This window comes from Dromaius novaehollandiae, chromosome 5, assembly GCF_036370855.1.
Source record: "Dromaius novaehollandiae isolate bDroNov1 chromosome 5, bDroNov1.hap1, whole genome shotgun sequence".
NCBI lineage: Eukaryota > Metazoa > Chordata > Aves > Casuariiformes > Dromaiidae > Dromaius > Dromaius novaehollandiae.
The window spans coordinates 64,529,220-64,555,111 of NC_088102.1; the positions used below are offsets into that span (position 1 = coordinate 64,529,220).

General features: G+C 38.4%; 1 protein-coding gene across 5 annotated transcripts in view; it reads right to left on the bottom strand.

Annotated features, from left to right (window-relative positions):
- The window catches only part of ABCC8 (ATP binding cassette subfamily C member 8), a 78,086-nt gene that overhangs the window by 1,183 nt on the left and 51,011 nt on the right, over positions 1-25,892 (bottom strand). Inside the window, exons 21-39 of one of the 5 annotated variants that reach the window (XM_064513102.1) lie at positions 25,572-25,652; positions 22,883-23,020; positions 20,383-20,508; positions 19,577-19,676; positions 18,711-18,958; positions 17,644-17,804; positions 16,391-16,460; positions 15,499-15,656; positions 14,151-14,243; positions 10,345-10,447; positions 9,201-9,293; positions 8,784-8,897; positions 8,027-8,147; positions 7,729-7,859; positions 6,935-7,013; positions 5,950-6,058; positions 4,266-4,369; positions 3,335-3,468; positions 1,980-2,042 (exon numbers count right to left, since the gene is read on the bottom strand). In XM_064513102.1, coding sequence (XP_064369172.1) covers positions 1,980-2,042; positions 3,335-3,468; positions 4,266-4,369; positions 5,950-6,058; positions 6,935-7,013; positions 7,729-7,859; positions 8,027-8,147; positions 8,784-8,897; positions 9,201-9,293; positions 10,345-10,447; positions 14,151-14,243; positions 15,499-15,656; positions 16,391-16,460; positions 17,644-17,804; positions 18,711-18,958; positions 19,577-19,676; positions 20,383-20,508; positions 22,883-23,020; positions 25,572-25,652 — 2,226 coding nt within the window. The other 4 variants (XM_064513103.1, XM_064513104.1, XR_010389517.1 and 1 more) reach the window with 4 other exon arrangements.

Consider the following 25,892-nt stretch of genomic DNA (forward strand, 5'->3'; position numbering starts at 1 on the left):
CAAGTGTCCCTTTTATATACCCATCATCGAATGGCTCTATAGACTCTCTGACAGGCTTCTTGCCCCTGATGTGTTTGCAGAGTTCATCACTAGTTCTGATTCCATCTGGAAGCTGTCCTCATACTCCTCCTTTAGCCTGCCTTATTGTGTTTTCATATTTAACATGCCAGAACTTACGATCATTTCTGTTTTCTTCATTTGGATATGAGTTCAGCTTTTACAAGAATGTCGTCTTCTAATAGTCTCTTCTATTTGTTTAGCCATGCCAGTTTCTTGTTAACCTTACTCAAGTCTTTCCTAATGAGTGGCATGCATTGGCTCTGGGATTTTTGAATAAAGTCCTTCAGTAATTTCCATGTTCCCTGTCAGATTCAATTCTCTTAGCTTCTTCTTTTAGATTTTTTTTCCTCTTTTTTTTTTTTGGGGGGGGGGCTGGTTTTAACAAGTATCCTTGTTTTTACAGAGTCCACCTTTTAAAGTTGAATGCAGCTGTGCTGGATTTTTTTGGGCTGCATTACTCCTGCACAGATATTTAATCCAAGAACGCTGTGGTCCCTGTTACACAGTTGCTCTTCACCCATAAGGTTCCTAATCAGATCCTGGGCACCCTCAGTACCAAAACAACTCTTGTATTTCCTTCTGTGGCTTCCTATCCAGCTGTTCCATAAAATAATCACTGATGGCATTTACAAAACATTTCTGCTTCAACCCTTATGTGACATTTATCCAGTCCAAAGGAGGGGGAGGGGACTGGGGGGAAATGAAATCTCATGTTCTGGTTGTACTTGCTGCCCTTGTCTTCCTGATCTCTTTCAGTGTGACAAAGTTAGTGCTACTGCCCTGGTCAAGTAACACAGATCTAATACTATGTTCTTACTATTCCTATTCTGCCTAAAAACAGATTAAGAATATAAATATGGCTGTTTCTATAAAAAAGAATCACATGATGTTTCTAATGCAGAGCATTCAAATACAGACATACGTGCTGTAGATTGCATTTATATTTGAAAGTTAAAGCACCCCCAGACCAAGTCAAAGTGCTGTTTGTATGAACAGCACAGTATGAAAAGGAAACAAATGCAAAAGCAGCACAACTCAGTTTTCATGCAGAGAAATCAGGAAAGTATATGCTTATTATTCCTGTGCTTTTTGTGTATTGAGACACTGAATAAATACAAAATACTGCTAGATAAATCAGGATTTCTATTACATATTCACAAAGTAAAAAGAAATTTTTGCTGCAAGAGTCCTGAATATAAATTTCTTGACTTAAGTATAATTTTTAAATGTTAAGAAACATAATGACTTTATTTCGTTTCCCTGAAATACCTGTATTTTTAGAAAATAGAGCACTGAAAGATATTCACTGGTTCTGACATCTGTCGAGCCAACTACTCTGATTCAGGTCAGATAATCTTTTTAATAAAAAAAAATTATTTCTGGATACTCGAGATCACTGTATAATCACTTCAGGAATACTCAAACAAATTCAGGCACTGTTAACAGCAATAGAATATTTATTCTTAAAGACTAGTAAAATGCTCATTCATTTCTTTCAATTCTTAAAATTGCTCTATCCAGTGGCAGAACTATTACATAATTTTAGTCTTCTCTAATTGAAGGATTATGATGGCTTGAGAAAACTAATTCTTAGACTTCACAGTAGTCAAAGTCATATCATATTTCACATTTGCTTAGAATGGGCAACAGAAAATAGACCACAGCCTTAGATCATATCCCTTAGAGTTGATTAGGCTTAACACCAAGCAACTCATTTAAGAAGCTGTTGTTATGTATTTAAATAAGAAAGTAGTTTCTGTATTCCAGTACCTCAAAATGGAAAAGAAACCTTAACAAATAAACACTGCATTAACAAAGATTAATGGCCAAGTTAATGTCAGTTAACACTGACAGAAATTAACAAATGCAGCATTTCTGATTCTTGTTTGCCTTAGAATGGTAGCAGAGATTGCACTTACTGCTATTGTCACCACAGTACGATCAGCAAACGCAGTCATGACTACCTTCTGGAGTATGTTCTCCTATGTAAAAAAAAAAAAACCCAACATTTGTTGCTTTTCAAACAACAGAAATTACACGATAGACATACAAATAGCAGGGAAGCTTGAATAACCACTGATTATCACATGCTTTTATTAATCCTTTGTTGCAGAAATGAAAAATTAACTCCATGTCAGAACTAATTCAGAGCTGGGTCTCCAGTTAGACAGCAGTGCTTGCTCCTGCCACCCCCAATACCACCTGGCTTTGCGTCTGGGCTTCAGTGCCGTTGTGCTCTCTGCACACTTGAGAGCAGTGCTCCGGCCCCCAAGGCCCGGGGGGGGGGGGATGCACACTTGGGACATCTAACACAAAGTGGTGGCAGGGATAAGCAAGGGGGTGTGCTGTACCTGGCATATTTAAGTAATGAAGATACTTAAGATAGTCTTAACATACATAGTTTTCTCTCAACAAGTGTTCAACCACTGATATTTAAAAAACGTTGTGTACCAAGTTCTGCCTAGAAATGTCATTAGCCCAAATACCTGTATTTGTGATCATTTGGTCTTCAGACACATAACCCAAGGGATGAACTGTATGCTTAATGTATCAAAACTCAAAATGCATTTTACTGGGGCTGCGTACAATATGACACTCAACTGACACTCAACACCAACATTTTACAGAACTAAAACTTGTAGCTGTTATAATAACCCCCCTTCAATTATATTCTTTACTCACAACATACTGTAATTATGAAGACGACTCAAACACTTTTTTAACAACATAACTAAGGAGAAAAAAACCTTAAGAATATTCTCTCTGGCTAAAATCCAGCTGGTGCAGTATTATTGTGTGGTTTAACCTCTGTCAATTTCAGGCAATTAATGCCACGGTCTGTTGTGTCTTTTCTATGTCTTTGTTTATCTCCTTGACCCTACTTTCAAGTCTTCAGTCTTCCTGACTTGTCCTGTTCACCATGCTGGGGAAAATTGTCTGCTTGCCAATTTATCCTTCATTGACCATCACAGCTAACCTTCCAAAGCATTGTTTACTTTAGGACAACAGCCTGCCAATAACAATAACATGCTTCATTTTCCCAGCGCAAACAGTGCTTGAGTAACTATTAAACCTCTAATAAAACGGTTTAAAAGCTCTTTAGACTAGTTAACAGTGACTCACAACTGCCTGGACTTGCAAACACATCTGTAGTAAAAATGCTGTTTGAACATTACAAGGTAGATAGAGTTGTCATCCCCATGTTTCATTTCATCTTAGCAGTTGTCTTCCTCTCAGAAGAAACTGGAAACACACTGTAACTCTGTAAACTCACTGTTGCCATGTCAATAGATGCTGTGGCTTCATCCATGATGAAGATGCTCGTCTTCCGCACAAATGCCCTTGCTAAGCAGAACAGCTGTCTTTGGCCTTGGCTAAAGTTTTCACCACCTTCTGTGACTATAGCATCTGGAAATGATGTAGCAAAAATAGTATTTATGGTGTGTATGTGCAAGTGTGTTTAAGAGGGACAGAAGAGAGTAGAGCATATGTTGGGAATGTCATGTCTCACTTTCAGCACAAAGATTTTTTAAGTAGCCTTTCCTAGGTCTGAAGCTGCTGGTGCTGTCAATTCTGCCTGTTTTATTTCCATCATTCAACATAACTCGCTCTTCCGTCTTGTGTATTCCATATATCTATTAGGCATCAAAGTAGCCAAGGATGCTGCATATTCCCAAGAACGAGTTTCTCTGGGACATGTTTAGCCTAGGACATTGCATGCCCTGTCAAAATCCTTTACTTTTTACCTTAAGGTTTTATTAACTTACCATGTTTTAAGGGGTTTTTCTGTACAGCCAAATGATTCATACCTTTAAGCTTTCTTTCCCTCTTTTGAAATCTTCCTGGACTTCAGTACTGTACTCCAAAATGAAAAAGAACATATTCTCGATACTGACTTGTCTACACCTTATTTGAATTGACTTGACCTATGAACCACAATACTTGATATCAAAGACATACTGAAATAGTGATTTTACTGCTGACTTTAATAGAAACAGGATTCTACCCCACAGATACAGCTGGCAAGGGAGTTAGATGGATCCAACGCTTTTGCCTGCAGGCAAGCACTTGCTTTTTGCCACCTACCATAAACCTAAAAAGCTTTTTCTTCATCAGCAGTTGCTTTTTTTTAATAAATAGTAGATGTGAAATAGAAATGATGTGAACACTGGAAGCAATTTTCTCAAGAAGAAAAGTGTTATTACCTAGCCCCCCAGGTAGCGCTTTCACCACATGCTTGAGCTGTGCTATTTCCAATGCTTCCCACAGCATGCTGTCAGTGCACTTCTTTTCAGGGTCCAAGTTAAACCTACAGTTATATGCAATTTAAAAATATCAGTCAATGTCAACTTTTGCAATATACTTCTATTTTTACTGTGCTTAGAAACAAACTGGCAAATAATTGGAATTATATGCTAAATAGTTGGGCCTGATTCTGATCTCCCACTGGCATGTCAGTGAATTTTTCAGACTTGATTAACATTTATACCACAGTGATTAATAACAAAATTTGTCTCTTTCAGTCAAGCAGAAGGGGAAAGAGCTTCCTGTTCTGCAGATATTTTTGCAATTTCACAATTTTTGTTCTGAATAAACTAAAGAATGGTGGCATTTTACTACAAAAAGCACTGAAAAAAAAAACCTGTGACCATAACTTTAAATTAACATTCATTTTAACAAATGCCCAAATCTCTCCTTTTAAATCCAGTATGTCCCTTTATTCTTTACTGCTACAGAAATGCTAAACAGAATTAACAAGCCTCACCCTGAATTATGAAATGCAAAGTGTTCACTACAGCAGAGGAAATCTTGTATTAATCAACAGCTGAATGTTATTTTAGCTTGCTATGGCCCCAAAAAGGTAGCATCAAAGGTAGCATCTCATATCACATTGCTTAATATACAGAATGATAATCAGAAATAGAGGAGTCAGTGCTGAGATTTTTGTTTACTTTTTACTGCTACCGTATGTCCTTGAATGACCAATAAAGTCTTGAATATGTAAAATAATAAAGCAAAGGTAGTCAGTCACCTTGCCCTCTGACATGAATGAATCATGCTCTATTCAGGAAAGTGCAGGAGATAATCTTCAGACGTGTATTAGTCTCGAGTCAGCAAACTGCAGCAGCCTGTAACTCATTTTCAAATGAACTCTAAAGATATTTATGTATAAAGATATTTATGAACTCTAAAGATATTTACAAACTGTAACTGCAGGTCACGTAACTCCATACTGAGGATTGCACTGTTCTTTTTTAAGGTAAATGCCACAGACATAGGGAGGCAACACTTGCTGGAAACTCTGTGGAGCTTTTTTCCACTGCCTCATCCTCTCAGAGGAGAGGAAGGGAAAAAAGGAGAAGAAGAAACAGGGTTTTTGATCTCACACATGAGGGAATGGCTCAAAGACTGGAAAAGTAACAGAGGATAGGCATGCCATGCTAAAGTACCTTATACCTCCTCCAGCCTTTCTCACATTGTTCTGTTCCCTCCCCTTTTTCTACAAATTTTTCAGTCTGTGCTTTGTTCCTCTCACTTTTTAAGGCAGAAAGACGCAGATGTCTGAGTGATAAACATGTAAGAAAGAAGGTTTCAAGCAGCACTAGGTGGTTAGTGGTGTTTGACCAGTGGGCTAAGCTGATGACCTGATCCTGAAGAAATAAACTGTGACTTTTTCTACTTCCCAGGCATTGACTTGTCTCCTGCCAAGAGTGCTGCTGGTGGGGGGTACTCTGGCCGGGATGGGTAAAAAGCACAGACAGAAGGCAGTGATCCTTTCCGCTCAATAAAGGAGATTAGAATTGAACATTTTGCTATCACCAGTTCTGTACAAGTCATTACGTGGGGTAATGCAGACACTATTTTTTATTGCAGGTGCTTATTGCTTACCGGATTGTGCCGCTGAATAAAATAGGATCTTGGAGAATGATTGACAGCCTGGATCTCAACGTCTGTAATGGGAGCTTAGCGATATCAATACCATCAATGATAATCCTTCCTGTTCAAAAGAAAATGGATAGTCTGATAGACTGTTTATCATACCACACAGCTGCCAGCAAAGACAAGGCTTGCTTTCAGCTTGCAAGAAATTACAGCAGGAACAGGCCTGGAACTGCACATCCCTTTATTCACCAACGAAACAAATTTTGGTTAAGCTGTGAACACAGTTCTCTTGAGACTAAGCCTCAGCTATGATGAATATATTTGTAATATTTTATGGATGATTATACACACTACTCATCTGTTTGACCATTACAAACATCTAGCAAACAAGTGAGAGGTTACTTCAGCCAGGGACTACTTAAGAGGGGAAACAATCACTTCAGAAAGCCAAATTACTATTGAGCACTTTGAAAATTTATCTCCAAGTACAACCATCTGGCTTTGCATAAGGGGCTGTGGGCAGTGAGACTGGAAACTGAGGTAACACTTCTGAGATGCAGAAGACGACATACCGTGAGGCATGTGGACATGGTGCATGCAATAGGAAGTGTGGCAGGAAATTCCAAGGAGGCAGCCCAAACTGCAGTTCCCAGTCAGTCCTAGCTGTACCTTGTGTGCAGATATTTCCTAATATTTAAAAACTTTCCCATTTTATACTTTGACTCTACTGTTGTGATTTGACAGCACAAAAGGCTGTCCTCTCTCTGTGTGGCTCTTGCACTGTTGCTTCTGTCATGTAGGATGAGAATTTTTATTGATCCAATCTATCAAGGGCATAGCTGCTTGACAAATGATATTGTATTTAAGCAAGGCTGGAGAGAATATCTCACAGATTCAATAACTGCACTTCAAAGCTGCTGCTATTAGAGAAAGGAGTATCAAAATATCTTTGGGAACTAAGCTTGACCAACAGGAAAAAGCGTGATCTTACCCTCAAAAGTGTCAACCATTCTGAAAAAGGCAAGGGAGAAGGAGGATTTGCCACTGCCTGTTCGACCACAGATCCCAATCTGTGACACAGAAAGCAGATGAACATCAAGTGAGTGGAAATGGACAATGCCCGTACGTGACACCTGAGAGGAGTGGGTGGAGGAGCTGATCATCATGTCCTCCTGACAGGTCAGTGGAACTGAACTTGCCACAACAGGGCTCCTAAGTTCATCCTTTGTCTTTAGGGGTCTGAGACATTTAGGGTTAAATCAAAGCCAGTAGAGGAACAATAGGAGAGTGAGGTAGAGGAGCAGAGGGAGGGCTGGCCACTGCTGCAGGGAAAAAGCTTAGGATCCTAAGGTGGCGTTGAGCAGGAAGGACACAGACAAATAGGACTAAGGAGGAGAAAGACAACTGAGAGAAAAGAGGTGCAAAGAGCAGAACAATGACAGGAGTAAGGACAGGACAGCCACATGGGAATGACGGTAGTAGGTCTAGCACGGGAAGGGACCACTGTCAATTTTGGCACTGTGTGCACACAGCAGGTCAGTGGGATACTGAGTAGCAGTGTGTGGTTCTAACTTCTCACTGTAACACACTCCTAAGGACACCAAACTAAAAATGTAAAAAACCCACAGACCCCTTTCTAGTGCACTACATTAACATAGTAACTTTTACAGGAAAAATTCTGGAGTCCAGTCATTAAAACATATCATGGTACGTTTTTTGCAAGTCTGCAGTTTCTATGATGTGCTAGTCTAAACAGAGCTGCTCAAAATCTCTGCAGTTCTTTACCTTTTGTCCTGGAGAGATGTGAGCATTGACATGCTTCAGGACTGGCTTTAGGTTGCTGTCATAACGGACACTGAGATTCTGGATTTGGATCTCACCTCTGTCTGGCCAGTTCTGGGGAATCTGTGAGGGAGCTGTACCAGGAGCAAAGGGGGAAAGGAGGAAAAAAAACCAAAAAAACCCTTTCATGATAAATTCATCAGCTCATTAAGTGATTTAATGAGTTATTCATGGTCATACACTGCAAAATCATTAAACTTTCAGCAAGCTCTTTCTGCATGCTGCACGATACTGCACTCACAAAGGAGCCCTTCATAATTTTCAGCTTCTGTTTTGAGAAGGCCATTGATTCTTTTCACTGCACCCAGCTGGATCTCCATGTCAGCCAGGTTACGAACCATCCAGTTCAAATAGTTAGACACCTGAAGTAAAACAAATAAACTACTAAATTCCATGTTTTCAGCTGACACAAAAAACTGGAGAAGTACCATAGCATCATTTGACCAGCATGCAGTTTACATCCCTTCACAGCAACACTTGTTCAGCCTTAGTAAGCTGAAGTTGTGAATGGAGTGTATGCTACACATCAACAGGGTGACAATGACAACTTCAGGCCAAATTTCCTAACTGCAGTGCACAGATACTTTGGTACTGTGGAGTTCTCTACCAACATGAAAGAGGGAAGGAAACAGTAAAGACAGACAGATGAAAAGACATAATCTTGGCAACTAAAAAGACATGACAATCTAGAATGATATACTGGGGCATAATTACAATTGATGCACTGAAACAAAATTATTCTTCACAATGAAACTCTGCCATATTTTGTTGACATATTTGAACAATTATTTCAAAGTATATTTTATCTAAAAACTGAAAAAAGTATACAAACAAATATGTCAACCATTTAATGTGAACTGAATTTAACATGTGGTTTTGGTGATATTACAATACCCACTATAGATGTACAGACACCTTCGCTCTTCCTGTTCATCTTTGTGCCCTGAAGAATTACAAAAAAATGTTTGGGAGAGACAAAAAGGGTCCCAGATTCTTACCATAAGAGCATAGGTTAGTCCCAAGCCTACAAGTCCTGAAGAGAGTTTATTATACAGGGAATTGGTAATAGAAGTGACAGCGGCTATGAGTACCACACATGCTCCAATGTACTCCTGAAGGAATATGAATAAACTTCATCACTATAAATCTATAATGGTGAAAACATTCTCAGTAACTTCATATACTGAATAACAAACCCTTTGCACAGTGTGAAATACAGGCAGAAAACACGCCATAACTATATACTGACCCTGGCTGGGAACCCATTCTCATTGTCTTTAGCATGACTGTGCTGTTTGGCAACATTATTGTACATAGAAGGAATTACACGAACACTCCTAATCCTCTTTGGAAAAGTCAATACAGGTATCTTGAGCATTTAACAGAGGTGACTGAAACAACTCAGCTGCTGTTACCTGAAGTAGGTTAGGGAAGTGCTCATGTGGTCCTCTTTGTGAGCAGGGCCATGGCTGGCACAGCGATTGGTACTGGGCGCTTATCCACTGCATCTGTTTGAACAAGCTGCTCTAGCACAGCATGCATGTACTGGTTGGAGTATGTCTACCTAGGGTGTGTTTTTGCTGCATTAATTTAAATCATTAGAGTGATTCAACTTCCCACAGAAAGGCTTTGAGTAAAATTATATAATGGGCTAGAAAATTAACTCTGGAGGATGGAAATTTATGTTTGTACTGTGTTTAGTGCTATGGGCATTGATCAAAACTAGAGACTTTAGATGTTCCAGGAGTGAACATATGAGAGGATAATGAAGTTTTATTTAAGTCATACTCAATACCAGAAGAAGCAATAGGTACTGGCTACCAGAGTCCAAAATGGAGGTATGAAGTACCATGAAATATGAGTTGATATATCTTCAGCACATATAAAAGGAGCCCATGTTACCACAGCAACAGTACTATACCTGTACCCTACAAAGTCTGATACAAAGGTCATCATCCATAACATAAAAAGCTCCTTGAATTACTTCTCAAAGAATTATTTTAAATAAATAATTTCTTGTGCTAGGCAGCTTTACCAAGCACTCTAAGGAAAAGAACACCTGAATATCTTTGGCATTCTTTGGCTGACCCAAAACAGACAGAAACCTGTCTACATCCTTCTCCTTTGCTTATTAAGACAGCTTCCAACATGTTGAAATGTTCCTGGGGGAGCCACTAGGCAGAAGCCTGCTGACACTGACAAACACAGCTCCATAAGGTATCCTGGCCAGCTGTACAGCTTGACCAACTCTCTGATCACTCTTCTACCCGTAAAAGAGCCAATGTGGTCTAAAAGCTATTCCTGTCCTGGAGAAACAGCTGCAGGCTATGGGAAAAATTCATCCTCAATTCAATTTCCATAAGCAGGACAGCTTGGATGTGTTTTCATTACAGATATATCTATATATCTATATCTGTGTATCTGTAATTAATATATATATAGGGTAAAGGTGCAGCCTTGAAACACAGATGAAACTGAGTAACTGTTGGATGCCTCATCAGATTGTGTGGAATAAAGTCAGGTCAATTCTTTGTGTATACACAAAAATAATGTACTTGCCATGCGGACTTCCAGCCAGCGATTGGCAGCTGTAAGGAAAAGGGAAGCAATGTTGTTGGAATCTGTGTATTCAAGAAGCTTTTGTCGAAATTTGGCTTCGTACCTAAAAAGGGGGGGAAAAAAAGAAGAAAAAAAAGCCTTGGGGTATTGGAGAAATAAAAAGTAAAAATTAATTTAGGGCCATAAGCTCACAGGGAACTCAACACAGGGTCTAGATTGCCATGCCAGTTGTTCAGAGTGGCATCATCCGTAGATTTGTTTTAGACAAATGAAAACTGTATTTGTAAAGTAAGTACAGGAGTAAATGGATGCTACTGCATTGATGAAATTTGATACGAGATTTATGGGTCACACTGGGCCTGTTCTAAACATACGTTATTAAGTGGTAGCTATGAGAGAGAAATCTGAAATTGAAACAGAAATTTAAAAATGCGTGTGATCAAGGAATAATGCATGCATTTGTGAAAAGAAGTACCAATGCTGCAGAACATTAGTTTATATGATAAAGTGATAAGAACTCAGTTTTTAAATTCATGTTATTGCAGTACTTAGAAACTGTAATCACCTATAAAGCATAAACACAAAGTACCTCTGGGCGTGGCAGCTTCAGCTGTTAATTAAATATTTGCCCTTATCACTAAACAAATGGAGCATTTTAGAAAACATATTAAAGTCTAAACACATGGTGCAACAAAAACAACAGACTTGAAAGAATTGTTTTCTTTCCACAAATAACCTAGCCACAGAAGATAAAATAAGGTTAATGGCAATAGGTCTGTTTCAAGTTTATTACAGTAGATCTGCACTCACTCACACTCATCATTAGAAATAGCTGCATGAATGAACTCTGCAATGAACTCGGCAGCAATGGAAGATGACCCCCCACTACACCTAAAATGGGATGTTGGCAAGCATACGAGTCAGCTACTCACCCCTTTCAGCTGGGCACATTTATTTGGATAGCTATGAATTAATGTGTTAACAATAAAGTGGATCAATAATGATGTCTAATAATACAGGAGAAGGGTGGCACAAAAGCCTTTTTCAGGGTAGTAATAGAAGCTTGAAGGCCTGAAGAACTGATTTATGCACCCAAAAGTTTGCCCCCTTCCCCCGCCCCCTTCCTTTACATTAGAAAGTTCAACAAAATATATAATGTCTCCCTATAAAATTTGCCTTTCTTATATCCATAGAATATTATGGTTGCAACAACTACTACTTATGTATAAAACACAGCTCTCCTTACACTGGTATGAGAGAAAGATATGACAATGTTTTGTTTAAGTAGTACTAAGTACATGGTTTAGAGAAGCTTTAGAACTTGTCCACTACGAAATATCTTTATCCTCCTTTTGAATACAGTATAATAAAGTTACTACTTTACATAAATCATTTATGTTTTTGAGAAAAGGAAAAAAGTGCCCAAGTGCGAATATGTGGAAATATTTCAGCTGTTCACAACTTACCCATAATATGCACATCTACCATATGCAATGGAGACTAGTTCCTAAAAGCCCTGGGCTGGCTCTGAGTGTGTTGGTACATTTGCATAGCCTCCAAGGGTCATTCCTGAAAGTGAGCACTACCATCATTCAGTGTCAAAGCTCATAAGCCCTGTTTTTCCCCAGGACTGATTCCCCGAGGCACCATACCATACAGAGATGGCTGTACTGCTTCTACAACTAATTACATCACATTTAACCTTACTATCTCCATACTGTGAGGCATTATGTGAGGCAGATATGCCTTAGAAGGCGTGAGGTATGCATCATGAGTCAGTCACACACGTATGTGGAAGGGAGATGCAGACGAAGTTAGCACTGTTGGTGGCATACTGCAGAAATCAAGATTTCTCTTCAGAAAGCGTCCCCAAATTAGCAGGCTTCTCAGAATACAGCTCAGTCCTTGCAGAAACCTTCATATTTACTTTTTATTGATTAAGTAGCACCAATGCTGTCTGAAGCACTAGACAACACCTGCAAACTATAAATCAGGCCAGGACTTCTGCTGAAGATATATTTATAGCTGCAACAGTAGCTGTCTTTCTGATCTCCCCCCTGGATTTTTTGTACATTTCTTTCTTTAGGCATTCTGAGCAAACGCAGGACAGAGAGTTACCGAGAGTAAGGACACTCCAGGAACAACTGGCACCTCCTAACTATATGACTGGATTCCTGAATTAGTGTTATTTTTAGGGATGCTCAGGCTAGCAAGTCTAAACTCCACTCCTGCTGCATGTTAGGCAGCTGAGAAGCTGCACAGTCCTAAAAATAGCTAAGTTACCAGCTGATGCGGGAGGCTGGCAGGCAGATGGAATACAGAACTCACTGAGCACATTGCTGTTTGGGTCAGAGATTCATGATTTAGTGCAGGATTAAAAAAAAAAAAATATGAGGCAGCAAATACGATCCCTTGACAGGGGAGTCATTTCAAGGTGACAAGGGGAATCAAGTGGGAATGCTTCATATGACTGAAAATAACAGCTACATGGCATAAGTATAATTTATTGTAGTAACACCTGAAAACACACAGCACTAATCTCCTACAAATCCTTTTTGATAAAGTGGAAGATTACATGGGTAAATGAGAAAAGCAACAATTAAGAGAGATTTCCCTAAAGTGAACATAGACACAGCCACAAACTACAGAACACTGTTGATGCTAAAAAAAAATTTAATATCCAATAACAGTAATTAATGGAAAAAACTGTGCTGTTCTACCACTCTTCAGGAAGCTATCTTCAGTCAAACAGAAAACCTTAAACTAGTTGTTTTTTCATGGAGCTATTTATATCCTATTTAGAATAGTTTAAATACTGGTATCATTAAACGCAGGCTATGCTTTTCATCTCTTTTTTTTTTTTTCTCTCTCCTCTCTAAAGGTATGGAACAAACTTTAAAGTAAATAATTACGTAGCCCTATAACTTCATACATTATTACTATTATAAAATTACAATGATAGGTTGAGGTTGTATAACAATAAGGACTTCTGTTTCAAAGGTGGAATGCCAACAGTAATATTTAACTTGCAAAATGTGCAGACATCTAGATGAGATGGGTGTGGAAGACAGCTGACCACATATGAGACAACCAGGAAAAGACAAGAATAGCACTAGTGCAGGGAAGGCAGCTGGTAAGCTCAGCAGTATTCTGTTGGTACCTCTACATGTGTTACAGAAACGGCAGTCACATTGTTACACAACCCAGGCGTGTTATCTGGTATTCCTGGGCTGTTCCTGGGCACTTATGTAGATAGAAAAATGGATCAAAACAGATGATGAAAGAATGTCTCCAAGTTGCATATTTTCAAAACCTGCATAAACAAGCACATTTTCAGCTAACAACCTGATAAATAACTTTAGGTGTGACTGTATCCTCTGAAGTTACTAGCATGCAGTCTATCTCACTAGGACATCGATTTAAACACAAATTACTCTGGCATAACAAGTTACTATATTAGTTGTTCCATGGAAACCATCCAAGTGCATAGTCTGCCATACTGCATGCTGCAGTAATTGCAAGCTAATTTAGTTTCTTAAATCATATTTGCTGAGGGAGAGGGAGGAGAGTTACTGCAGGGCAGCTGACACACATTAGCTTTGTTTTCTACGGTAACTCTTACACGTGACAAAAATATTACCGGTTAACTTTCCTCAATTGCTAGGAATTCCAGTGCTTACCAGTGTTTTGGGGATCTGGATTTTCCAGGTGATCCAAACGGCAGTTACTTACATCTGCAGGCTTGCAGAACAGAATCAGAGATACCGTATTCAAAAGTGAGGTAATATATTTTCTTAAAACTATACCTGAAAGCTCTGATGGTGGTTAGGCCTTCAACAGTCTCTGAAAAATGGGAAAGTAATGGTAGCTGAGTGCTGTCATCCAGCTGCTGCAGGTCCCTGGAAAGAATTATGAAAAGAAGTGTGTGTGTGTGTGGGGGGGATCAGTTTTGCCATGCAGTTATTCTCCTGGAAGAGAGCCCAGGACTGAGAGGGAACAACAGCACAAATAGATATATACGTAAGGCATAAAAGACAGAACTTAGATGGATTGCAAGGCAGTCCTGCAGCTGTCTGAGCAGGGAAAGGAGGAGATTCCAAGCAGGGTTTTTCACTTTAAGTTTGAGAAATTTGAGTACACAGTGTTGGAGCTCTGAATGGACTTTATCTTCTTTTCTCCTATATTCTTCCCATTTCTTATACTGAATTATTTATTCATTTAAATGCCATTCAAGCTCTAAGCTGAATACAATTGTATTGGGATACTGCAAATAAGAGCACCAGCCAAAGAGAAGGAAAAACGTAACTTCCTCTCTGTCCCCTCTCCATCCCCACATGACAGTACAACTTCATCCTGAGCTAACAATATAACCCATATATTCACTGGAGTTAAGTGAGAGTCTGCACAGATCAGTAGGTCTCGCCTCCTGCTTTCATATTTAACCAAGAGATCAGTGGAAACATATCTGGGGTGAAATTCTATTTAGTCTCAGCTCCTTCCAGCAGGAAATAGACCTGGTTGCAAAGACTGTGCCGAAATGAGTACATGAAGGGACAAACACAGAGTGTTGCTGCCAGTGCCTCTTTTCTTGAGCACCACTGGGAAGGGAGCTGCGTAACTCTACAAGAGGAAAGTTACAGACACGGCTGAAATTTTTCCATTTGTTAAAAACTAAAACGCATCCAGAACAACCGAGTATGTCAATGCATGCTGGAGCCTTAACAGGCAGCAGAGCTACCACCGGTTATATATACTCCATTCTCTGGCCTCTCCCTGGCTCTAAATCTTTCCATCCCTACTCTGATGGGTGGACACCAGTTTTTGTGTTCTGCCCTGTTACCACGTTTCTTGGATGCGCCCAGCATGCAGCCCTTTGAGAAGACAGGGCCAGGTTTTTGTTTTGTGTCCTGCAAACTCTAAGAAACTTTGATCATGAACAGAAACCCTGCCGATGACTCCCAGAAGTTCTGCCTGAAGAGCTGCAGACAACGACACTTGTAAAATGCTACATTTTCACTCTAGTGGATTTAGCTCAGTTTCAGACAAGGCCATGGCTTTGACAGCACTGAATTTAAACAATACGTTCCTTAGTACTGTATCACGCATTGCAGAGAATGTTTCAATTGCCAGAATGACACTAGTCTACGCTCTTACCGTGATGCGACTCGGAAGTATTTCTGTATGAAGTAACACATGATTGCGAGGGGAACCAGGGCAATGAGAAACATTGGCGTGACGTATGAAATGACGGCAAGAGCAGATACACACAGCAAGGTGGAGCGACTCAAGCACTCCAGGGTAGCAGGAATGTGCTGGATAGATAAAATAAAGAGGAATAAGCACACACAATCAGAGAAATAAATACATAACATATCAAGTTAAAACCAGCATTATTTCGTGTTCCTTTCTTCGGTTCACATGAGGAAAAATACTATGAGAATTTGAAATGCTCAACATGTAGGTCTGCTTTGGAATTGACTGCTAGGTTTTGGGAAAGTCTGAAGGGATTTCTACACAGCAGCTTCACGTCTGCACTGTGGAGCACATCACATCGAGGGATTACAGACGGGATGCAATAAGACAATTTCAGTGTTCATATCTATCCCAGGCACTAGCAATGTAGTCTAGGGTAAATACTGATTATCTGAATTTCAGTCATTTCTGTTTTGGGCAATAGCATTTGCCCATTTCTCATAGACATCACATGAATGTGTTTACCCACTTTCTGATCAGATGTGGGCACCCTTAATTTAGGCATATTGCTATTGATCTACTTTTTCTTCTCTTTTCTATAAAAGAAGGAAAAAAAAATAGACAAGACTCTCTACAGTGGCATAGCATCTTAATCAAACAAACAATTTTTCAATGTGAATTTAAAGATAGGGAATTCATTCTGAACCTAGCAAGTCATGATGCAAATAGATACAATATTCTCAGCTATAGCTCACCAGTAAACTGCACCTAAATGAGAGAGTAAATGATAATCCAGTCTTTCAGACATGGAAAAATACAATATTTTTGGAGCTGCAATATGTTTATTCAGTACCTGGTCAATGGTGTTGCAGTCAGCTGAAAATCTGTTCAATATACTACCCAGAGGTGTCGTTTCAAAAAATCTAAAATGAGACAATGAATAAGAAATATTACAGCTTTGGCACTCGCATAGCTTTAACGTGGTTTTTGCATCTTCCTTAAGCTGCAGACTGTGCCAGAGACACGAGGGGATAACCTGACAACCATGGTAAAGTTGTTTTTTGTCATTTTTCCCATAATTATTGCATCCCAGAAAAAAAAAAAAAAAAAAAAAATCGCTCTCTTGACTGTAACCCAGCAACAGCAAATGCCTCCGCAACTCCCTTTACTGCCTAAGCTATGCAAATCACACAACTGCATTTAAGAAAATCCTCTCAGATTTGCAAAGGACACTTTAGTTCATGAAGAATGCAAACAAAGTTCAATCCCAAGTGTTGCATGCTCATATTCATTTTTTTGGAAATAGAAATGCAAAAGTAAGAATAATTATTTGCATAATATATTAAAACCTTCTCCTTTACATATACATATGCAAAATACAAACTGCATTATTGCTTTGTAATTGTTGATTGTTCTATAACTTATGTTTAACTTGATATCTCATTCTGTCCTGATAAAGAAAAGTTTCTAAAAACACCAAGGTTTTCTGTGCTTACTGGGTCAAATATAGTTAACTTAAAACTAAGAAAGTATTTTTCCTAATGTTCAGCAACAGTTGCAGGCGTGAATCAAGCTGTGATTTTCCTTCCAAGCAACAGCCTTAGAAATAAAAGTTACTCATGACAGTATAAACCTTTACTGATATTTGTGCAATCCCAGTGCACTCTAATGATGCCCGTGATGATATTTGGCTAAGCTCATTATCTTTCCTGGGTTGCACAATCACTGCCCGACAGTAAATATTTTCAATGATTAACATTATGACGCACACTCTCTGTGTATAAACTGTGCAAGCTATTAATCAATAATTGTGTTTTCTCCTTAACAAAAAAAAAACAGCAAAGAAAAATAAAACATTACAGGATGTAAATCTCTGCAGTTGCGGTTAGACAGGAGAGGCATTTAACTAGTGTGTAAGAACATAAGGAGCCTGAGTACCATTTTCAAAAATTTCTCAATAGTTTGATAGCTGGTGATTTTCAATAAAGCTTTAAAAAATGTGATTCACAGCCATTTCATAATAAAAATTGTACCTAGAAGATTGTCTACAAATAAGGAATACAGAATGGCTAAAATACACAGTTTGTATTATAATCGAAGGAATACCTCATTGGTGCCAAAATAATCTTATTTAGTAATGAAGAGTGCAGCTTTTTGGTGACTTTTAAGCCAGTCCACTCCACTGCTATTGATGTGACAAGACATAATACAATCCCAAGACAGCAGAGAATGCTGAAAACTTTTGAATATGGGGAATGGTTGAAATCCTGAGAGACAGAGAAAGAAAATTATTCATTGTAAATTATATTTTAAAATTAATAGTAAAACAGAAACACAGGATTGAAAAATGTAAGGCATAAATCTTTTTTTCCTTCTCAAAAACCTCCTTAAACTAAATTGCCAATGTTTTTTGACCATCTTAATCCACAGATAATTATCCTTCGGAGCGGGGAGTGTATGAATGGAAATAAGACACAAATTAAAAATCTAAAAGTCACAAAAATACTGTAAAAATTGAAAAAATATCTCCACATCTGATAATTCTATTTGAAGGAAAAAAAAAAGTCAAAGCATTTATTATGGCTTTATCAGTTGAGTCTATTTTTTGAATTCCTATTCAAAGGGAAGAATAGATAGGATAGTTATTTTAAAATATTAATTTTGTACTAAAAGCCAGTATCAGTAAAGTATTTTTCAGAGACGAAAGCCTGATTCCAGTGAAACCAAAAGTAAACTGCCCATTCATGTGGATTAATTCTAGCTGCTAAATTCACATAAACAAAACAATCTGAGTTCTAAAATATTCTTCCACCATTGCTTTCTAAATACCCTGCTAGGTAACACTGTGGTCAGTTACATGCAGAATTCACATAAAAATCAACCAAAATAGTATGTTCATCATTACACTGCAAAATCTGAAAGCTCTGCTTGCAGTGAAAATGCTAGACCCAGGATCAGCTAAACGATGAAAAGATTAGAAACATAGCAAAAGGAGAACAACAAGGTACAAAACCTAATTGTTACTTTCTTGCACTGTACACCTGAAAACACATTAACCTGTAAGCCCCCCCGGAGCGGCTGTATTACGAGGAATAGAGCACACCGCGTACAAATCTTCGAGCAGAGGTGGAGAGGGAAGATCAGCACAGGCTGGCGAGTGGGAAGCCACGTACCTCACACGTGGAGCAGTTCCTCGGCTCCAGCTCCGTCTTCCCCGCGATGGCATCGGAGGTCCAGCGCGCCAGGCAGTAGTCGATGGCCACCATCACCGTGTGCTTCAGCAGTTGGGACAGAACCAGCAGTGGCAAGAGGAGGATTCCCGCCGAGCTGAGGTACTTCCCACAGGCTCTCCAGGGCATCTTGGCTCTCTGATGTAGCACCGACGAGAGGTTGTCCTCGTCGTCACTTTCTGTTGCTTCTTCTACAATGGGCAAGGAAAAAGTACAGCCGCCCTGACTTCCTCTTACGCACCTTTCGTAGGAACTGGCAAGCGGCAGTTACAAAACAGGACTTCTCATACCAGGGAGAGAGCAATTTTAAGGTAAAACTACCTGCTCAGACATGCATGTAATACTCTGGTAAAGATAATACATAGGCATGCTAAAAAGACACAAAAAAATTAGCATTAAGTAGTCAATATCTTCAGACATGTTTCTGTAATTTATAAACAGTGGCTTGATAAAAATTAACTGGAATTTTCTTCCCAGATAAAGCCATAAGCAAGTCTGATAAGCTATCGTTAAGCTTGAAGACTCACGCGGCACAAATTATTCAAAATTAAGTCATCCATTCCCTCATTATCAAATCGCATTCAAGTATTTTAAAAAGAACTCAAAAGTCTGGGGGAAGCTATGACTTCTGAGTGCTTGAAATCACTGTAGACCAGAGGTAAACAAAAGGGAAGCAGCACTCTTCTGAATCACAACCCACATGAAGAACGACGATTCTCTTGCCAGGCTGAAATATGTTAATTCATTCTAGTATAATTTAACTGCAAAACAGTAATGAAGTGGTAACGGGCCCACAGATGCCTTTTTACCTTCATCATCATCATCATCTTTCAGCAGAGCTTCACGGGAGTACATAGTCCTCCGGAGATTTGTTCTTTCCAGAACACTTTTTCTTTCAATTATAGTCTCCTAAAAATGGGACAGATCATGTGTTTTTAACTCAAGAATGAATCAAGAAATTACTAGCTGTGACAAAACTTGTTTCCAATCAGGATATCAGTGGAAAAAAAAAGTGAGAATGTTATAACAGGGAGTCATAAATGATTTACTATTCTATATAAATCCCACTTAAATCATATAACTTGCATCACTTTAAAGATACTAATCTCAACTGTCCCAGAATCTTGCAGTCTTAACAGATATCCCTGAATTAATAAGAACTACAGGAGTAATCTCTCAGCCTTGCTGTCTCATATTATTAAAAAGAAAATGTGTTAATGATTTAGAGCCTGCTACGTAATTATGTACACCTGAAAAACTTTTACCCAGTGCAATGAGTAAATTCAGGCACACTTATAGACAGTTTTCAGTACTGCACATTACCAATTCTTTGCCACTAAAATGGCCCAATTTAGTATTCCTTAGGCAGGATTACTATTTTAAGTTTCACTAATGAGAATTGGTCAGAGGCAAAAATATTGAGGAAGTGTGAGATGCCCAGATGCAGCAATTTTCTTTAAATAAATAGATAATAATGATAACAGTAATAATAATAATGATAATACATTCATACTAAGTTAGAAATAACACAGCATGTCAATTCTTCCTACTGTTTTCAACCTAAAAATATTTTGTCACATTTTTTGTAAATGTTGATTCCCTGCCCATCAAAAACCTTCTCCAGCTCTTGGTCTTGTCGATTCATTAGAGTTTTCCAGTGTTCAAAGAGCTCAGTCTCTGATTTCTGAATGTCCTTGAGCGTTCCTTCTCTTTGGATGTAGCCATCTTTCATTGCAATTATCTAAAAAGTTAGAAACAAAAACGGTGAGGCACAGTCACGTACCTTTACTTATTTTAAACACATGTGATGCCTGGACAGAATTTTCTCCTCTTTCTAAATAAAGAATTATTTCTAAGAATAAATCTCTCTCTTAAAAAGAGTCCAGTTATTCTCTTGACTCTACCCCTTTTACTTGAGATGCTGCAAAACCAAAAACTGCTTTTCACACTTTCAGAAAGGAAAGTTGCTTTTAAGTAATCAAGAATAATGGTGTCCCTTTCAGCAGACAGGACACTGCATTACTCTTTCTAAATACAAATCACCAGCAAGATAAGATTTTAGAGTTCTTTTACCTTTCCCTAAAAGGAAAAGGCTTTTAGCCACACACTGCACACAGCATGTTTTGCCCCCATTCAGGCAATTAGATGTGAGCATGCTGGCTGCACCATCTGTTTGATATTGTCAATCTGATAAGGAAAAGCTAGGGAATTTGTATTCCTAAGCTTTTAAAAGCATAAATAGGGGACACAGATTGGAAAAAAAAAAAAAGTATATATGCAGAACAAAGCCTGAAGGGTGTGGTTTCCAGGTTAATACCAATGTAACCACACTATACACATAGCTTGGCTACCTTAACTTTAGATCTGACAAGGGGAATTGGAAAATGAAGCTGGGGAATTGCAACATCAGAAAATAGTTAATGATGCTTTTATTTTTCTCATTCCCTGAGAACTCAGAAATTTCCATGGAAGAAACAAGAAATGTATTCCATTTTTTGTTAAGAATTTGCACCAGGAAAAGGAAAACAAACAGGGATCATCTTTTTTCAGAGAACCCCTAATTGGACTGGGCCCTAGATTCTTCTGAAGGTTTTCCTAGGAAGATTTAAGAGGATTATCACCTATATACTTCAAATGATATTTTTATTTAAATTTGTTAATAAATAAAAATATATATTTCTGTTGCACTGCATCCCATAAAACTCACTTAGGTTTAATGAGAGGTTTGCTTGGGAAAAAAGCAACTATTTCTTAAAAAATAATTATTAAACTTAATTAATACAGCTCCTTCCTGTCCTGCAGGCTGTTTGGACTGGAACAGCATGTCATAAAACATTACTGAAACCCAATTAGAAGATGTAATTCCCATAAAGTATCTCATAAAACACAAACACCTAGAAATGGGTCTGACATTTGGAAAGGAAGTAAAAGAGGTAATAATAATATGAGGCCATAGCTGTGCATATTTAAAAAAAAAAAAAAGCCAGTATGTTTAAAAAGGGAAGCTAAGATAGCCCTCAGAGGGAGGGCAAGGAAGCAGAAAATTCCTATATCCTCAGAGACACTAACAGCAAAACCAGAACTATGCGAGAACAGTAGTAGTCTTTCAGGGTACCAGTACACAGCTGAGGGACAAGGACGCAGCAAATGCTGTAAAGGATAAATGCTTCCCACCAAAAACACGACTAGAACAAGATTAATGTCTATCTGCAACTTCACAGGAAGCCAATATGAAGAACAGAAAGCAGTTGAAATATGATTATTGCTCGGGCAAGAAAATAACTGTGCTGCTATAGCCTGTGCAACCTGCAGATGACAAAGAAGCCCTGCTAGGAGACCGAACTGCAGTAATCAATCCCTGTGGGCAAGAAGGCATGTGATGTTGTAGCTGTATAATTGTAGAAGTAAGCACAAGGCCAGTGCAAACCAATGAACTAAAAAATTTCAAACAAAACAGACCTCCTTATTGCATCTGACTTGCTTCATCCTTAACATTTGCAATTGCAAACAGTTATAAGAAAGCATATCTTCATTTTGTCTGCCAGCTACAAGATTTAACAGAGAAACTTAACAAAATAATTGAATGACATACATTTCTTAAAATTTTGCCAACAGTACAAAAGGCAAAAACGTTCTTGATACATTATCTACTAAATGCAAAGAAATACTGTTTATTCTTCATATTTCTGTGCACTCCAGTATCCATAAAAACACCTTTTTCTGTGACAGCACAGACAAGTTCCTAGTAACATCACAGAAAAAAGCAAATACGTTACTCTAACATTTCATTGTTTTAAGATCAAAAAAATGAACAAGATTTTGAAATGTAATTAATGATTTTGGATACTCAACGTATTTTAAACGTAGGCTGCTTTCAAAAGAATATGAAGTATCTGTTCTACAAAAAACCCAGATGTACTTAGCTGTCCTAAGATGGGAAACCCGAAACTATGGCACACCAAACTCACTTGGTAACTTTTGAAAGATCCGAATAATGTCTCCTCTCACTAACCTACACTTTGATAAAGACATGAAGTGAGAAACTCATTCGTAGCAAAAGACATTTTCCTGCTACTTTCCTGTCTCCTCAGAAAAAGCAGGAAGAGCTGTCTTACCCAGTCTGCATGGGGCAGGTATTGCAGCTTATGGGTTACCAGCACGATGGTCCGCTTATCTTCCCTTAGCATTTTCAGGATCCCTTCTTGCATGAGATGGTCACTTAGGTGGATATCCAGTGCGGAAAATGGATCATCCTATCAGGAGGAAAAGAGGTCAACTATAGACAATCAAAGATGATGATCATCAGAAGCTCAAAAGTGTGCCGTGGAATGGCTTTCTTAAATTAGTTAACATTAAAACCTGAACTGTCATTTTGCAATGAGCAGTCAGACATATGGTAGTATTAGCTGTGTAAATGCTATGATTTCCTGAAGTTTTTTTTAGGACCTGCTCCTCTCTTAATGCATGCATTTCATAGCCTAACCTAAGTGCAGCATGCGGTTTCTATTTAGACTCAAGACAATGCTGCAACGTATATCTAGGGCGTGTATTACAGAAACTGCTCCAGCGACAGTGACAAAGAGCATGTTTTTTTTTCTCCTTGTGATTTTTTTCTGTCATGAACAAAACTCTTCTTTATTAATGAAGAATCAAAGGAGAAATATTGATCAGTTTGGTGATCCCGATCAGATGTTTGTTTTATAACCTAAATTCACTTTATCCTTTTGAATCAACAAATTAAATGCAATTGATTCAGGAATAAGCTACGACGTATCATCTCTTTGAGGATTTGTTTACTTAATCCTGTTTATACTGAATTTTAAATACCTTATTTCTGCTTGCACTACTGATACTGGCAGTAGGATTTACTTGTATTCACATTTGCTACTATTATATTACACTAAAAATAGGATTTTTTAATCAAATTTTGTTGTCTTTCATCCAGGTATTTGCTGAAAATGTGGGGTTGAATCTGCATTAATTCTACTTTTTCTAAGTGACATAGCTACGAGTTTTCTCAGCACTTAGTAGTGAGATGAATAAACAAAAAGCTGAGTGCTTTAGAAAATCCACTTGAACTTTTATTTCCTTGAATTTTGCAATGATTTATATTGCTACTGCATTAGACATATTAGTATTGTTGCTTTCATGCATCCATGAAAACATCTAAGCACAAAAATATCTGAAATCAACAGTAAGGTAAATATGACTGGTGAAATCAGAACATCATAAAATAGAGGAATTAAAAACTGTCAAATGTTTTTGCAACATAGCAACTTCAGACTGAGATACAGAATTTAGTCTAAAAAATTTGTGTGAAATTTAGTCTCACTCTAACAATGCAGCCAAAACCCTGAGCAAGGATGTAGCTCGTCAGCTTTACCGTTGCATTCACAACGTCCTCTGATCTGGCTCAGACCCAATCATCCTGCTGGGCCCCTCGTTTGTGCACAGCCACCTCATATGCAAGGCTGCACTTCTAGGCACTGTAAAGGCTACTTCAGAGAACATGATTTGCATTGCAGAATCCAGCTAGGCTGCCTATTAAAAAGGCACTCACCATATATGATTATAATCATGCACTGACTATCAGACACCTGAAAAAGTCAGTTCATGCTACAGGACTGCTCTGACATGCAACAAATAAAACACGTTGAATGAACAAATGTTATAATTCATGACATTATTTCATTCTTCATCACATGACTTTCATATCTGCAAATATCACAAAAAGTTTAGGTAATAGGAAAGGTTATTGAATATGAGATGCACACTCCTGTGAGAGAAGTTTTATAAGCACTTGTTTACAAAATCAGTCTTAAAAGAGCTGGATGTTTTCAAGTATTAACATATAGGATTCCAGATTATTCTCGAAAGATTAGTAACTGGAAAAATAAACTTATTTGTAGATGTTTTTACACTATCAAACTACATGAAAACTTGCTACTACTAGAAGATTGAGTGTCTTGCACAGAAACACTGTGAAGTGTCAAAGAAAAAAAATTAAGTTATGGTCCAATACTGGCTCTGCTGCCTTGCAACACCAGCCCAATCACTCTCTACTTCCTGCCCTCTGTTCGCTGTCTGGAAATGCCCTGCACGTGAAGCAAGTACATAGTTATTATGAAGCCTGGTTATGGGCAAAGGTCAATCACAGTAATCTAAATTTCAAAGACGACTTCTAATGTGCACAGCTTTTTCTAATCCCATATAACTGCCACGCCTGGCTGCACTACCAGTTGGATTGAGCTTAAGGAGGAAGGTCTTAGTTGGAAGAGCCAGCAAGCCTACCCGTGAGTGTGTAGGATGCATCTGTTTTCCCACCTACTAAGTTTTAAGAGCCTGATCTCACTCCTTTTCCCATAGCACATCTGTTGAAGCTGAGGCAGGATACACAAAGAACAGTTCAGGGTGGGGAGAAGGCTTAGTTTGTTGCAGAAAGGAAACACCTTTGACACAGGACAATGTTAATTTTTTGCCTGAGATATCTTAGGAATTTTTATAAATACTGCTGAGACTATGAAACATCTAACAACCAAGAATAACTACAAGTGTCAAAAAGGAATTTCAATAGACAGAAAGGATAAGCACCAGCATTTCAATTTGTATCCTAGTATCTATCTGCAGTGTTTACAAAGTGCTTCTTACCAGCTAGCTAACAACTGATATCAAGTAAGTAGTTCACATTTGGTTTAGCTCAATGAAGCCTGATGTTCTCTGTGTGTGCGCATTACTCATGAAATAGTCTAAATGCTCACACCCTGTGCTTCTCTTTGCAACACAAACATAATGGCACCTACTCACCAGGAACACCACATTTGTCTGCTGGTAAAGTGCTCTCGCCACACTGATACGTTGGCGCTGCCCTCCAGACAGATTAATACCCTGGAGATGAACAGGGGAGGAAAAGGGGGGGGGGAAAAAAAAATCAGACAACTACAAAACATAAACTGAATATTAATATTTTGCTTGAATTACCCAGAAAAGACTTTCTTGACATAGAAACCCAGAGAAACTTTTTGAAAGCATGGGTCTGAAATTCAGCTGGTAATACTGTAGACTAATTGTTAGAAAAGCCAGAGCGCTCTGTCAGGAATTGTATGCCATCCATACCAGAGGGATGGG